This window comes from Acanthopagrus latus, chromosome 4 (genome assembly GCF_904848185.1).
Source record: "Acanthopagrus latus isolate v.2019 chromosome 4, fAcaLat1.1, whole genome shotgun sequence".
In the NCBI taxonomy this organism is placed as follows: domain Eukaryota; kingdom Metazoa; phylum Chordata; class Actinopteri; order Spariformes; family Sparidae; genus Acanthopagrus; species Acanthopagrus latus.
The window spans coordinates 23,307,908-23,322,039 of NC_051042.1; the positions used below are offsets into that span (position 1 = coordinate 23,307,908).

General features: G+C 42.1%; 1 protein-coding gene across 1 annotated transcript; it reads right to left on the reverse strand.

Annotated features, from left to right (window-relative positions):
• Positions 1 to 6,662: 6,662 nt before the first annotated feature.
• Positions 6,663 to 12,822, reverse strand: LOC119018058 (fibulin-7-like). The gene is made up of 8 exons (XM_037095391.1): positions 12,754 to 12,822; positions 10,641 to 10,800; positions 10,382 to 10,552; positions 9,691 to 9,816; positions 8,119 to 8,304; positions 7,901 to 8,038; positions 7,143 to 7,278; positions 6,663 to 7,026 (listed from the first exon to the last, which is right to left on the reverse strand). The coding sequence occupies exons 1-8, from the start codon at positions 12,820 to 12,822 to the stop codon at positions 6,663 to 6,665; spliced, it is 1,350 nt and encodes a 449-aa protein (XP_036951286.1).
• Positions 12,823 to 14,132: the final 1,310 nt, after the last annotated feature.

The window sequence follows — 14,132 nt, forward strand, 5'->3', positions numbered from 1 at the left end:
GTCTGTCACCTTATCTGTCCCACCGACTCTTTCTCACATTTCTGCCTTAAAAACAATGTCCACCATATTCAAAATGTTCATCTTTGAGTTGTAGGACAAGGAATTGTGTTTGTGGTTTATAATGCTTTCAGTTCATTTTGTATTTGATTAATGGGATTATTGGCTCGTGAACCATTTATTTTCTTGGAGGTATTTTACTTGTTCTTGTTGCCGTGTTTTCTTGCGTGATTAATACGATATGGTCATACCTCTCTTTGCTGCTTTGCCAGTTTCCAACACTGATGGTGACATTTCTGGAGAGTCGTTCATCTCCAGAAAGGTTTCCCTTTGAATCAGTGAGTTGAATTCAGGGCCTCCTAAAAAGTGATGCATTGAAAGGCCATTTTGCGGTATAGGCTCAAGTGTTTAGTAACAGAGAAATGCTTACTTCTGATCATGATGGAGATTGATGGGGGTCTTTTCTCACAGAGCCTGCTGGAAACAGAAGAAAATTTCTCACCTCAACTATTGATTTGTCACATTCAATCATCACATGTTTAGGCCTGTTCTGACACAAAGGCACGTATACTGCTCACACTTTATCAGAGATTGAGTGACATAGACCAGGCTTAAATCCACAGAAAGTAATGTTCAATCAAGCCGATTTAAGTCATGGGTGTAGAATTGATCTTGTGTTGCAATGTAGTTTCAGTATAAGGGCTCTCTCTCACGTGCTGTGATTCTTAAACATTACACCTGTGCAATATAAGAGAAAGATGATAAGATTTCAGCAATGAGGGCAGCCCAATAATTATAATCTATGTCTACGTCTGCACATGTGTACACTCACATCAGCACCTAGTAGAATCTGTTTTCCTCTCAAGTTTTTGCTAGAGCACCAAAACCTGCAAAGAAAAGGTTTCAAGCTACAAGCCAAAACAATATTGTCATATCAAAAATAGCCTCAAAGTTAAAAATGAAAGGGAATTATCCCTTAAATCACATATATCACAGGATTGAATATGTATGAAAATATTTATTAGGTTGTTCAGATTCATGTGATCACACTGTACCTTTTCATATTCTCAATACGTTCCTTTAAATAAATGTCCCCTCTGGGACCAGCAGGGGGCAGTGTGACACCGTGGTTTACATGCACACCAACAGACTCAGGTTTTCTCTTTGCCATGGCTCCAAGGCAGAAAAGAAAAAAAATGCATAGGCTACTTGGAGCAAGCACTGAGAAACAGCTGAGAGAAGAAAAAGAAAGCATCCATGTCTGATTTAGAGTTTGATGCATTGAAAATGATGCTAAGAGTTTGTGTGAATAATCAGGAAATTGAATTAAAAGTATGCATGTACATGTGACTGTAGCATTAGGTACTTGTTGATCATAAAAGAATCATTATCTAAATGTAATTGACCAAATTCAGCTGAACTGCCACTGCAACTGCACAGCAAGACTATGTCTACCTTTCACCCTGTGACTTTACGACATCCACTCTTATTCCCACTCTTCATTTCTCACTATCCAGGCACAAAAGCAGACGAGTGTGACAGTTATATTTTGTTTGATGAAGACATGCCCTTAACCATATCAAAATCTGTTGATGATATTGTCTTATTTCTGAAAAACGTCTCACCTCAACTATTGAGTGAAACCTTTCAATCTTCACCTTCAATGTATGCCATGTTTAGACCTGTTCTGACACACAGGAACGTACGGTTCTCACACTTTATCACAGATTGAGTGACTCACTGCACTAAGACTGTGTATGTGGAAGGTTAATCGAAGTCCCGGCAGGATTCAGCCACTGGGTGTGGAATTGATCTCATGTTGTGTCATCGTTTCATTATCAGGGCCCAGGATTTGTCCAGACAGGCTCAAGAGATGCACCTGCCTCTGACATCATAAGTTAATGTAAAGGTGCTGTGATTCTTAAACATTACAAGAAAAGATCTACAGTCATTGTCTATTTATTAGACTTGGTAGATATTCAAAGCAGCTCTACCGTGCAGACACTTTTCCCGAGCAAAATGATAGGCTGGTGTAACTCTGGGAATGTAATGCACATGCTCGTTCACACTCTGAGCCACAATAATTACATTCATTCACACAACAAAGACGGATGTGAACTGTTTTATTAAAGGAGGCCTAACAATAACAGAGAGAGGGAGAAGAGATGAACATTAAACAGGAAAAATGTCCAGATCTTCCAGGTAATAAATGTCGAGGCAGCCACAGAAGTGCTCATTCACTTTTATTGTCGAATGTTGGAATCTTTGTTCTGTAGTTTTCAGCAGCTTTCATGTAAAATGTTAATTTCCTGTTTGAATACCTTCTCCACAGTTGGCTTGTACAGTCAGAAAGTATTATGACAGCGATCCTCGCTTCCACTCTGTGTTAGTATCATATGAACAGTGTCGGATATGTGGCACTCTGCCTTCTGGTAGTCAGAGGATTGAGTATAAAGCCAATATAAAAACGCATCACTTTCTTAGTAGCTTTTAATTTGTGCTGTAGTAAGCAGTTTTTTGAAATGCCCTATTATTGCTCATCAACAGATTTTAATCGCTAAACCAAGAAAAGATTAAATATTTGTGTTTTTTTTTTTTTTTAAAGTGAAGCATTTCTACTGTTTCTTTTTCCTTCTTAATGAGTAGTCCCAAATATATCTGTGAATATAAATTCAAATTTCCATGACTCCCTTCAACACCACCGTCAGGCCTGTACATTTAATCATTATAGATGTGTTTCTGCAGGTAAAAAAATCCCAGCCTGAGAAAATGATCTCATAACAGTATCAGTCTTAGAAATCTGACCTCATGATCTCAACAAACCCAAATCAGGTGAGAAATAAAAACCTAGATATAAAGCCTTAATCTGAGCAAATTGCAGATATTTGGTCTTTTTCCAATTTGCATGGAGCAAAACGGACACCATACTATGAGATAAATGAGTATGCATGGAGCTGACACAGCAGAGAGAAACAGAAACAGCATCAACATTTTAATAGTGCAGACAGGGTGTCCACTCCAGCCTACTCCATGATAACCATCACATCCTGGCTGCCCAGCACTGAACTGACCTGCAGCACAGGCCAGAACTCAACTTCTGTGCGCACTGCTGGCACGCCTGTTACCCCCCCCCCACACACACACCTGCATGCCCACATCAAATGGCCCCTAGCCAAACTGACTGTGAAGTCCTGTCTGCACTCTCTGGAGCCTCGGCAAACCCACTCACACTCTCCTTTGTTCCGTTAAACTTCAGACGAGACCGAGGTATTCCCTTTCAAAAAGTAAGCACCCTTGATAACCAGGCCTGCTGTCAAAGAGAGAGTGCTGGTTTCTCATGACCATGCCTCACTACCAGACTGAGATCAGGATATTGATTTCAGTCTGGAACACACTGCAAGCACTCATTAGCAGGTTTTTTTTTTTTTTTTTGTTATCTGTACGGTGTGACTCAGCCGCATTGGAGAGAACTGTTGAGAATGGGTGGTGGTGGTGGTGGTGGTGGAGATGGAGGAGTGGGGTTGGAAGGATGAGAACCTGGATGTAATGTGATATGGTGGAGGTGCGGCGTAAAGTGAGGGGACAGTTAGGGGTGAAACAGCACAGACAAAACAACAGATTCAACCCAACTGACAGAATAAATGCGAGCTGAGTAATTTAATTTCTATAAGTTGCAACTATGTTTGTTTAGGGGAATTTTCCTTCTTGTCACAGCGCTGTGCTTGTGCTCTGGTTAGGTTCACGCACGTAAACCACTTGTTTAGGGTTAGGGAAACAAAATGGTCTGGCTCAAAATGCCTGTTTTGATCAACATGATCACAGAGAAGAATGCTTCCAGTGAAAAATAGCTGGTTTTGGTTACCACAAAAACTTCTGAAAATGTCCCCAGATCCCTTAATAATATCCTGTGGTGTAACTCGAAGCCAACGAGGCTGCCAACCACCATCCCCTCTACCCCTGATGTGAAAGGTGGCTAATAAGCAGTTTGTGTGCGCATGATATGCCACATTTGGTACAAATGTCAACCCTTGGCCGTATGTGTGGTTTGTCAACATTATATCCTGGCAACTGGGCTTCCAGATCCCAGATCACAATTTGTATGTAGTTCTGTCGGTGCCCGAGCACTGCTGCAGTGCTTGGATGGGAGCTATGGGAGGACAAGAGCAGAAAAGCAGTCTGGTTGAACTTTGGATACTGAGTCATCACCTCTCCCAGAGGGGCAAACATAAGGACAGCCCCCCATTCACCTCTCGCTTATTCTTCCATTGCAGAGTGAAGAACAGTGAGAGGTCTATTCTGTGGTGGTAATAAAGACAGCAGTTTTTAATTCAGCCCACACCCCTCGGCCAGTGACTGACTGACTGGCTGGCGTGAATCGTCCTTTATTCAGCCTTCTCTATTCAGCCATCACTCTCTGTCTGTCTCCCTATCTCCATGCATCTTTTTTCTTCACTCAGCGTGCAATCTCGTTTTAGTATCCCATGGCTAGAGCACACCCTCGCCTCCTCCTTCCCTGGTCTGCGGTGTCATCAGTGAGTCTCAGTCACAGTCTGGAGCCCCCTGTGCAACTAAAGGCATCCTGTTTGTGTCCAGCGAACCTGCACTCCTAACCCTCCACAGATGTACTCATGAGTGGTTCTTTTTTCAGAAAGTTGTGTAACACCGAGGAGACGATAGATGGCTGCTGCAGCGCACAGGTGACACATTTCATCACGTGCATCTAAAATGCTACCGTTTCATGAAGGGAAAAATGAACACACACACATTACCAGCAGGGTGCATGTGACACATATGATTTTTTGTGCCTGTTCTGCAAATTTAAAAGCAAAGGTTATGCATCCACTGTAAGAGCACAGTGGCCCTTTGAGCAGCCTGTCTTTGGCTTTCTGTCTGCTGAACAGCACTGCTCTGTACTGCGAGAACTGAAGTGTTTCCCAAACAACCTCTGCTCACATATATCACCACTTCTATATATATGTATATATATGCTCTTATAGCATCATCCACATGGCAGAGAGTTCAGAGAGAGCCAACATTTTATGCATTTGCAAATAAACCACCACACTTTTAAGGGTTTACATTGTGTTTTAATGACTGTATTGGAGGAAGATATAGCTGTAGTGAAACCAGCAATAAATTAAACAAAAATGGAATTACAAAATGGTCACACATCATGACCCAGCATACAGAACCTACTTGTCAACATAGCTGGACTCTCATTTACAAAAATAGCATTTTCTTTCAGGTTGGGCTTGTTGAATGCTGTGTTACTCATTGCTGTGTCATCCACCTTTCTTACACTGCGTGCAATCATTTGTTTAAGGTAATCTACATGGATCACTTGCTCTTATGGTTTAGTCAACAAAATATGCGTCACTCAGTTTTTACTTCTGTAGCTTAATATCAGCGGCCCTAAAGAACCCATTTTCAAAAACATTTATTGCATGTTGCAAGACATGTTAATCTATCCATCATTTGAGTCAGATGAGGTTTTACAGCAGAACGAAATGCATCTGGCTCATAAATTTATGTTCCTTGAAGTAAGTATTTGTTAATAGGTCATAAAGCCCATATAAGTCCTCCTTACATTGTTATTAAAACCATGTAACTGTTAATAAAAGCAGCATGAACACTTTTATTGGTAGACTATAAGACATTCCTTTCCATCAGTGTTATATTTGTTCTCGTACATATAAAAGATCCTGAAACTTAAAAAAGCCCAAGTCAACACCTACAAAAGCTCATCTCTCCTACGGAAAACGCTGCTCCTGAAGTGCCTCATCAGTTGTCCAACCGTGATATTGTGACATCATACTGTGTTGCCATGTCACACATTTGCATAATTTATGACTAGCAGCTAGTTTGGCACTTAAAACCAGATTAAGCACAGCTCCTCTGTTGCTGTTAGCAGTGCTTGCTCGGACATGTGTAAGCTGACCAATCAGGGCATATTGGGTATTCAGGAGGAGGGGCCTTAAAGAGACAGGAGCTTAAACTGAGCGTTTCATACAGATACAGCACTGGACAGTGCTGATGTGTTTTTTGAGCATTAAAGCATAGCCGGACTATCAGGGGAGGGTTAATGTTTTCACCGCTTGCGCAGGAGCTTTGGAGAAAGAGGTTTTCAGGCCCGGAGCTATCTGGTTAGCATGCGATACCCTTAATACATTATATACAGTACAAACACATGTATACATATTTCTTCATGTTCTGGTCATAATCTTAGATTAAAACTAAAAATTCTTACATATTGCACCTTTAACAAGTGTCTAATAAGTGCTTTGAAATAACCGTATAACAGTAAACATGTTTATGATGCTATTACTAACACTAATATAGTTTTAATAACTCATAATAATGTTGATAAGCATCTTTGAAGGACTTATAAGAGCCTTATAACCCACTAACTAGTGCGTAGTACAAGAACCTGAATACAAAGCCTTACTGAGGGTCAATATGTGGATTCATGCTGACTAAAGTAAACTTTTGAGACCTGGCTGCAGCACCTCCTAGAGCAACAGTACAACCAGCTTTAAAGATGGCCACCACAATACATCAGATTATCACACATCCACGACCAAATATAGAGTCTTTAGCTAAATCCAGACCAGACTTTTGTTTGGCCTTTGTGCTCTAATTGCATTTCCACTTTCACCCCTCTCTTACTAGAACTCATACTGGGAAACAAACATGGTCACTTTGGTGATGTACCTCCCCAGCTGGACTCGTCTCTCTAGCTCACTCATCTCCACCTCTGCCTCCAGCGTTGCAGGGCCCTGCACGGGGCTCACCAGCATCAGCTGCCCGGTCACGCGGTCTGAACGCTGGACTGTGAAGTGGCGTCGAGCTTGTTTTCCACCCAGAAGAGAGAAGCGAAGTGTGTCTCCTATTGGACGCAGTGCTGAGACCCTGAACATGACGCGAGGAGCCGACAGGTTGGACACGACAGCCAGGTAATGATAGGAGAAGGAGTTTGGGGTCTGAGAACATGCCTTGTTGTCCAAGGGACAGGGGTTACGTTCACAACGCCTGGAAGAAGAAGTGAAAAACTGAGGACAATGCTTCTAAACAATAAAAAAACACTCTTATTTGGATAATGGGGAGTGAAGTTGGAAATTATTGAAAATATTAAAGATGATGCTCACATTGGCGACGTCTTGACGTATGTAGCATTAGGGATTTTAGGGCAGTCCACACGGACACACTGGAAACCACCGTATGTGTTAATGCACATCTGGTCCTTTGTGCAGTTGTTTTGTCTGGTGGCACACTCATCGATGTCTGAGGAAACAAAAACAACACCAGACGCTTACTAAAACAGAAAAGTTAGTTGTGATATCATTGATACTGTCCACAAAGTAAATCTAACTTCTGGAGATTTTTGTTATTTACATTGTTGACGTAATTTGCATTAAATTTATAAAGCTTCTTTAATTTGTCAGCTCCAAGGAAAAAGTCATTCAGAACCTAGGGCTGGGGTTTGTTGTGTTTGCTCCTTAAATCTACTGAAGAGGATTTGACAGCTGCTGTGTGTAAGAGCTTGAAATGAGACACAACAATCAATTATCTTCCTCCAGAATTGTCGATGCCTAGAATTAAGCGGAATAAAATAACAGCAAAATAACAATAATAAGCAAATTATGAAATTCAGGCTAATGATACGGTATCTGCAGCTAAAACTAGCATTGCACACTTCTTTGGGGTCACAAGTGATGATTTGTTTGGGTTTTAACATAATAATAATCTCAAATCTCAGAACTCAACAAAATATATAACAAAGCTCGAGTTGTTTTAAGGCATTTTAATACAGAATTCCTATGTATTAAGTCTTCAAGTTATATTGAGGACAGCTTTTGAACATTGAAATGAAAAGTAAAACAAAGCTCAGAAGAAGAAAAAACACCTTTACAGCTGCGCCCATCACGGGTCACATTGTATCCGACGGGACAGGAACAACGATAGCCACCAGGGGTGTTAACACAAGCATGTAAACACAATCTCCCAGCCTGGCCATTATGGAACAGCTCACATTCATCTATATCTAAAGTGAACAAAACACACACACACAGTTAATATCTTGCATGTAAATGTGTGTATCTGATGGACTGACATCAGTCGTACCAGTGCAAGTGTTGCTGTCCCTGCCAGAGATGGTGTACCCCGGCTCACAGGTGCAGTGGGTGGTCCCCTGCGTTACAGTGCAACGTGATGGACGAACAAAGGGCCCGGTGGTGGCAGCAGGCAAGGTGGAAGCAGCAGCGGTGGCTGGGGAGGTGGCGGCAGAGGTGTTGGTGATGGTGACAAAGACTGAATGAGGAGGACAGAAAGGAGAAGTAGTAAGCAGCTATAAACTGTTTTCATTCCCCCGTTGTAATACTTTCAGTGCAGCATGCAGCCGTGTATAGGCTCAGTTCAATCAGTGATTCATTAGTAGAAAATCTGTGACAGGCATTGTTGATGTGACGCTGTGGAGTGAGACAGAGTCAGTCACAACTGCCGGTATCAAATGGAATTAAAGCGGCGAGTGACTGAATTTTATCAGCACAAAGCGCTCATTTATTGCTTTGAGCAAGAAATGTTGCCTTTTTTCAGTCCATCAAAGTATTAGGAGCTTTAATCTAATGTGCTGCTCCTCTACTTGTGTAAATTCAACAGGCTATGTGATGAAAAAAGACAATATGCTTATGATTGACGTATTTCAGTTGGGGGTTTTGTAGACTCTTTAGTTTTGCGGCTGACCTGACCCGCCATCCAAAAGCATCAGTATTTGATAAGATGGGAATAAGACACTTTCCGAGCGGCACATCAAAGTTCTAAATTAATTTAAGGAATCTTTTCAATAAGGTTTGGATTCATCATGTGTTTAAGAATAAGAAGGACTTTTAGTTGACGTTTTACTGCCCCAGGTAAGCGAGGAAGAGAAATGGAATATGAGACATGATGAAATGATATGGACAAAATGTAACCAAACAACAGGAAATCAGAGACTGTTGTGCCCACATCTATACAGAGACTTGTTTCCACTGTAACAAAACACTGCATGTTAAGCTGTTGCACTCCATGGTCCAGCGCAAGACTCCAACGAAGGCAGGTTGTTGAGAAGTGGACTATGTATATGCATCATTGATGGTTGTTGCACAAGGGCAGCTACAGCTGACAGACAGCAATACCTTGATGTCAAACTTTTAATGTGAAGATCCCGACCGTATTATCATCACCATCTTTTCGCTGCTTTATTATCAAAACTTTCAAATGATGATATCCAATGTGGGCTTGGCGATGGTCACTTAAATTGCCCTCACACGTGTTTGAGATGATCCACAGTACCAAACAGTATGTTCATTTGAAACTATTTAGAAACAAGGGAGATACGTGACAAACCCAGGCACCGGCTGCCTATGAACCGCCATCGTCTTGGACTTTAGGCTGGAATTCAATAAAACCCACTTTGTGGTAGCACTGACGTGTATTGGCACCGGCCAATGTAATCCCCTTTAGCAGACTGTGAGGATTTGGATACTAGCCTGTAAATAGTGTGCTCTGCAGTGAGGTACTTGTCAAATGTGCAGTAGGTCTTAATATTGAACATTTGGTGTGAAAACAGTGCTACATGTTATCTAGACGTGAACAGCTATTCGGCTGTGAGGTGAAAATATGTGTGTGTGGTCTGAGTACGAGGTGCACACAACCTACATGTTGGCACGGGGCTCTGACAGGTGGCTCCAGACCAGCCTTTGGCGCAGACACAAGAGAACTGGTTCACTTCATCCACACATGTCCCGCCATTCAAGCAAGGAGAGGACGCACACTCATTGATGTCTGAGGAAAAAGACAACAAAAAAAAGACGAGGGGTTATACGAGGAAACTCCACTGCAGCATCTGAACCTTTTAGAGGGGGGCATATGCAACCAAATATCTCTGATGCGGAAAGATAAAAGAAAGTGACATCATGGTATATGTACGTTAGAGAGGGAATAGGGATAAAATGGGAGCAGATGAGTTGATATGAGGCGCAGGCAAAGAGTAGCGGACGCCCTGCCTTGATCAAACAGCCTTTGAGCTGTTATCTTAAAGTCAGCGAGCTGTCACACGGCGGCTGGAGACGAGGTTGGAATATCGCATGTCGCAGCATTCAATAAGCTCTCTGAGCGACAACCAAAGTACATAAAGAGGAAATATGATCACGGGTCACATATGCAATGTATCTCTACATGGAAAGAATGTTGGTGACATGCATGCAGCACAAAAAGAGGAGAGAGCAGGGGAGGTTACAAAGAGGACAATGACAGGGTTGTAAAAAGTGATCAGTGGGTTTGATAACAGCGTCAGTTTGGAGACGAGGAGAGACACCGGCGAGAGTGACTGCCACGGTGCGTCTCTCACCTCTGCAGGAAGTCTGCTGGCCACTCCAGGCCAGGCTTTCCTGACAAAACCTGCTCTCTGATCCTACAAGTTCATAACCGGGGTCGCACAGAAAGTGAACCTCGTGGCCCACGCTGTGTGACTTGCCGAGTTTTCTCCCATTGGCGGGTGCATCCAGTTTTGAGCAGGTACCTGTTGGAAATGTAGAGGGTGATAAGAAAAAAAGAAAAAAGAAGCAAAATGGCAGATATTTTACCATCTTTCTGATGGTTTTGCTTACTGTTGGTGGCTCTTGTGGTCTGTTTTCCTGCGTTGCTCTGAAGCAGGTTTAGCTTCTTCTTCAGGTTGCGAAGACTCTGCAAGTACGAGGCTTCATGGGCCGAGAGGAGCTTCTGGACTTGCTTCAAAGAGCCTTGAATTTCCTGTCTGCTTGGACAGTCCTGGAACAAAACAAAGTACAATCAAGGTGTACATTCAAGTTTCAAAACAACTTGCTCAAAGCTGAAATTCACAGACATAAAGAAATGAATCCATATTAGAGTATATTAATCATCATTTTGATATGATATGATTTGATATTTCTCTATAGGTAGTCTTACTGTTTGGATGCTGAAAGCTGCAGATTTTGTGTTGTAACTATATGAATATTTATTACAAAGCGGTGCTGTTCAGCTAAATTCACGAGGACAGAAAAGCTATTCCTCTGGCTCGAGCAGGTTAAAAATAAATATTTGTCAACATGAAAAAGAGACCGCAGCCACAAGGACCACAGGCCAGAGATGTCATTGATGTATTAGCTGGAGGGTCGACTTTCCATTCGTTCCAACATTTCCATTCCTTTTCAAGAATTTAAAAAACGATGCTGAAGATTTTTTTAGCTTTATTTTTGGTAACTAACCACCCCATTCACCTCTTCAATGCACTAAATCGCTCAGTCATCCTCATCAGTTTCCAGCCACCACATTCCTTTTCATAAATTACACCTGTTTGTTTTTCCGTGGGCATACTCTTGGCTTTTGCTGAAAGGATAAAAAACATTTTGACCGCGTCAAACGGCTATCGATATCTGAGGTTAAAGTGCAGAACTAAATCTATTGCTTCATTACTCAATTGTTCAAGTAGATGTTTTAATTAAAGGCAAAACAGACGTCCGCTCCCCTGTACGTAAACAAATAAAGGTCCGTGAAGGAGTGCACTTGAGGCGCTGTGCAGCAGCACAGAGGCCCGGCTGTTATGTGAGTGAGTAAATGCAGCAGGATCAGAGTATGTTTCCTGTGTAAGCAGGAACCTCCTCCTCCCAAAGCTTGATACTGTAACTCAGTCATAACACTCTGAAGGTAATCAGTTACTATTCTTGTGATGTGGTGGTGACACTGTCTGGAGTTGGAGTTATGCAACCAAAATCAGCAGAAAGCTGTTTGACTCGCATTACGTGGAATCACTCGCTCTTTATGATGTGGTGGATTTGGAGCCCGGGGTCAGTCAGTCAGGTATATAGACCCACAGCATAAACACCACCTGTGTCACAACCTCCCTTTTTCTATTGGCCGGAGGGGCGAGGGAGTGGCACTGTTTTCTACCCTCGTCCGCTCCTTCATTCAACAGCATCACCCTGTCCTCTCATGCATGTTTTTCAGACAGCCAATTAGTGTTTTTCGTCCAGCCGGGGTTATGTAAGAAGAGTCAATATTTGTTGAAAACACCTTTCTGATTTGGACAGGGTTTGGAGGGACATCAGTCGGTCAGGGTGGGTTGGCTGGTGTTTATAGTGTAGTTGTCAAAGGCTTCTTTCTGCCCGCACTGAGCCACATTTCACATGGCTCCATGTTAACTGGGTGACAGGGTGTAGGAGGCATGCAGCACTGGAGCTCAAGATTACAGTACAGTAGGAAGAAAGTTAATACTTGTTCGTGTGGAGCAACTTTGAAACACTAAAATGCAACTTAAAACAGACCTGAACCATCACATCCATATTCTCATGGAAGTTTATAAACACATAAACATGCTGGAAATCTCTCAGGAACACAAAAGGACATGCATGCAAAGACCCCAAAGAGAGTCTTTCAAAGACAGATGTAGTTTTTTAAAGAAACATCTGGCAGGATTGCAGCAGATGAGATATTGAGTGCATTCATTCACTGGATCCTCTTGTTCCTGTAGCTTGCATGCAAAGTGAAGGTGCCTTAAGGTTTGCTCCATCTAAAAACCTTCTATGTGATGCAAAGCAAGGACATTCACAGTGTGACCTGTTACATACTTACAGTAAGAGGAGAGAGGAACCAGATCTGTGCACTTTTCTGAGCCATGAATGGTAGTTAATGAATCAGCTCAGTGGATAGAAAAGGCTCTGACTTTGTAAGCATGTTTCGAGGCTTTCAACTTGAGACACTCACCTGCCCAAAAGTAGGATGGAGCGAGCAGAAACACAACAGGGTGGTGACAATCGCAGTTGACGCAAGCATGTTTCCACTGATCCCTGCGCAGTCGACGATCAGTCCTGAGATGTGTGGAAAGGTGCAGCCGGCGTGTGATCTCTGAGCGTGTGCAGGGACTCCAGGTGAGAGAGTGACCACGGTCGGCAGTGGAAAATCTGCCGCAGCAAACCACCGCTGAGGAATGTTGGGTTTACTCTTCAGCAGCCAATCAGGGAAAAGAGACCTCAGGAGAAATGTGGCCACATTATGATCCCTTTACTTAACTTGGTTGCACTTTCTCTCTGTAACTTGTTTACAGAAAAGTGGAAGAAAACTGAACTGCAGCGTGTATGACCCAACTAGAAATATGAGGCATATTAGATTAAAAAAGAATACCACTCAACATTCACTCAGCTACAATCTGTCATTTTAACTTGTGCTCAGATTGCTGCATTTGTCACCAGTGATCGACATCATGATCCTTGTCAGTGATGGAGAGAAGCTGCAGAGAGGCTGTGCCCTCTACAGGAATGTATTCACACATGCATTCCTGTACTCTGTATTAGTTGCGCTGACATTTTTCTCAGGTTACGTGCTTTCATCATGACCATAGACAGTAGGGTCTAGTAGGGTATTCATCTTCCTCTTTTTTTATTACTTTTTCTGACCATATGCCACAACTTAATCAGAACATTCCCACCCAGCTCCCTCTTTCTGTTTTCAAAAACTCAGCGCCCTTCACGGTTTGACAGAACTTTATCTGTGCCAGGGATGGAATTTTTGTGCAGCAGTTGCAGTACAATGTAAGACTGTATATGTTGTTGGGATGAAACAGCCAGCAGTTAGTACATAAAGACAGCATTATAAAACATGTAAAAACAAAACAAAACAAAACAAAAAAACAAGTAAATATAACATGGCTCCAAATTTTCTTTGCGAGTTTAACTTTGCAAGATGTCTGTATCATCCAGAATTTTTAAAGTTTTGCCCTTTGAAAAAGTTTAGTTCCAGTTTGTTTCAGGTGTGTTTGCTCATTTTAGTTCTGTTTTTATTGGTTCGGGTTGAGGTTCATTTTTACTAGATTCTGTATTTGATATGTTTTATTTCTTTGTGACACTTTGTGGAGGCTACTGAATCACATGTAGACATCCCAGTCTCAATAAACAGTTGCTCAGATGGCTTTTTGTGTTAACAAATGTGACCAAATCGACAAAGACTGAACCCAAAGAAATTCCTGTAAAATCATTTTATTCTATTTTAGCTGGTTTTGTAACTATAGAACATTGTTTTAAATTTGCAGTATGTCAGGAACATGTGAACAAAGTCACTCCAAACAGAGGAGCAGCATTTGACCCGAG

Bases quoted from the DNA above. Each gene is read 5' to 3' on its own strand.
- LOC119018058 (XM_037095391.1), bottom strand. From the start codon at position 12,822: ATGCTTGCGTCAACTGCGATTGTCACCACCCTGTTGTGTTTCTGCTCG. The intron at 10,553-10,640 runs GTAAGCAAAACC...CATTTCCAACAG, and splicing joins GACCACAAGAGCCACCAACA to GTACCTGCTCAAAACTGGAT. The intron at 7,027-7,142 runs GTGAGCATCATC...TTCTTCTTCCAG, and splicing joins TACGTCAAGACGTCGCCAAT to GCGTTGTGAACGTAACCCCT.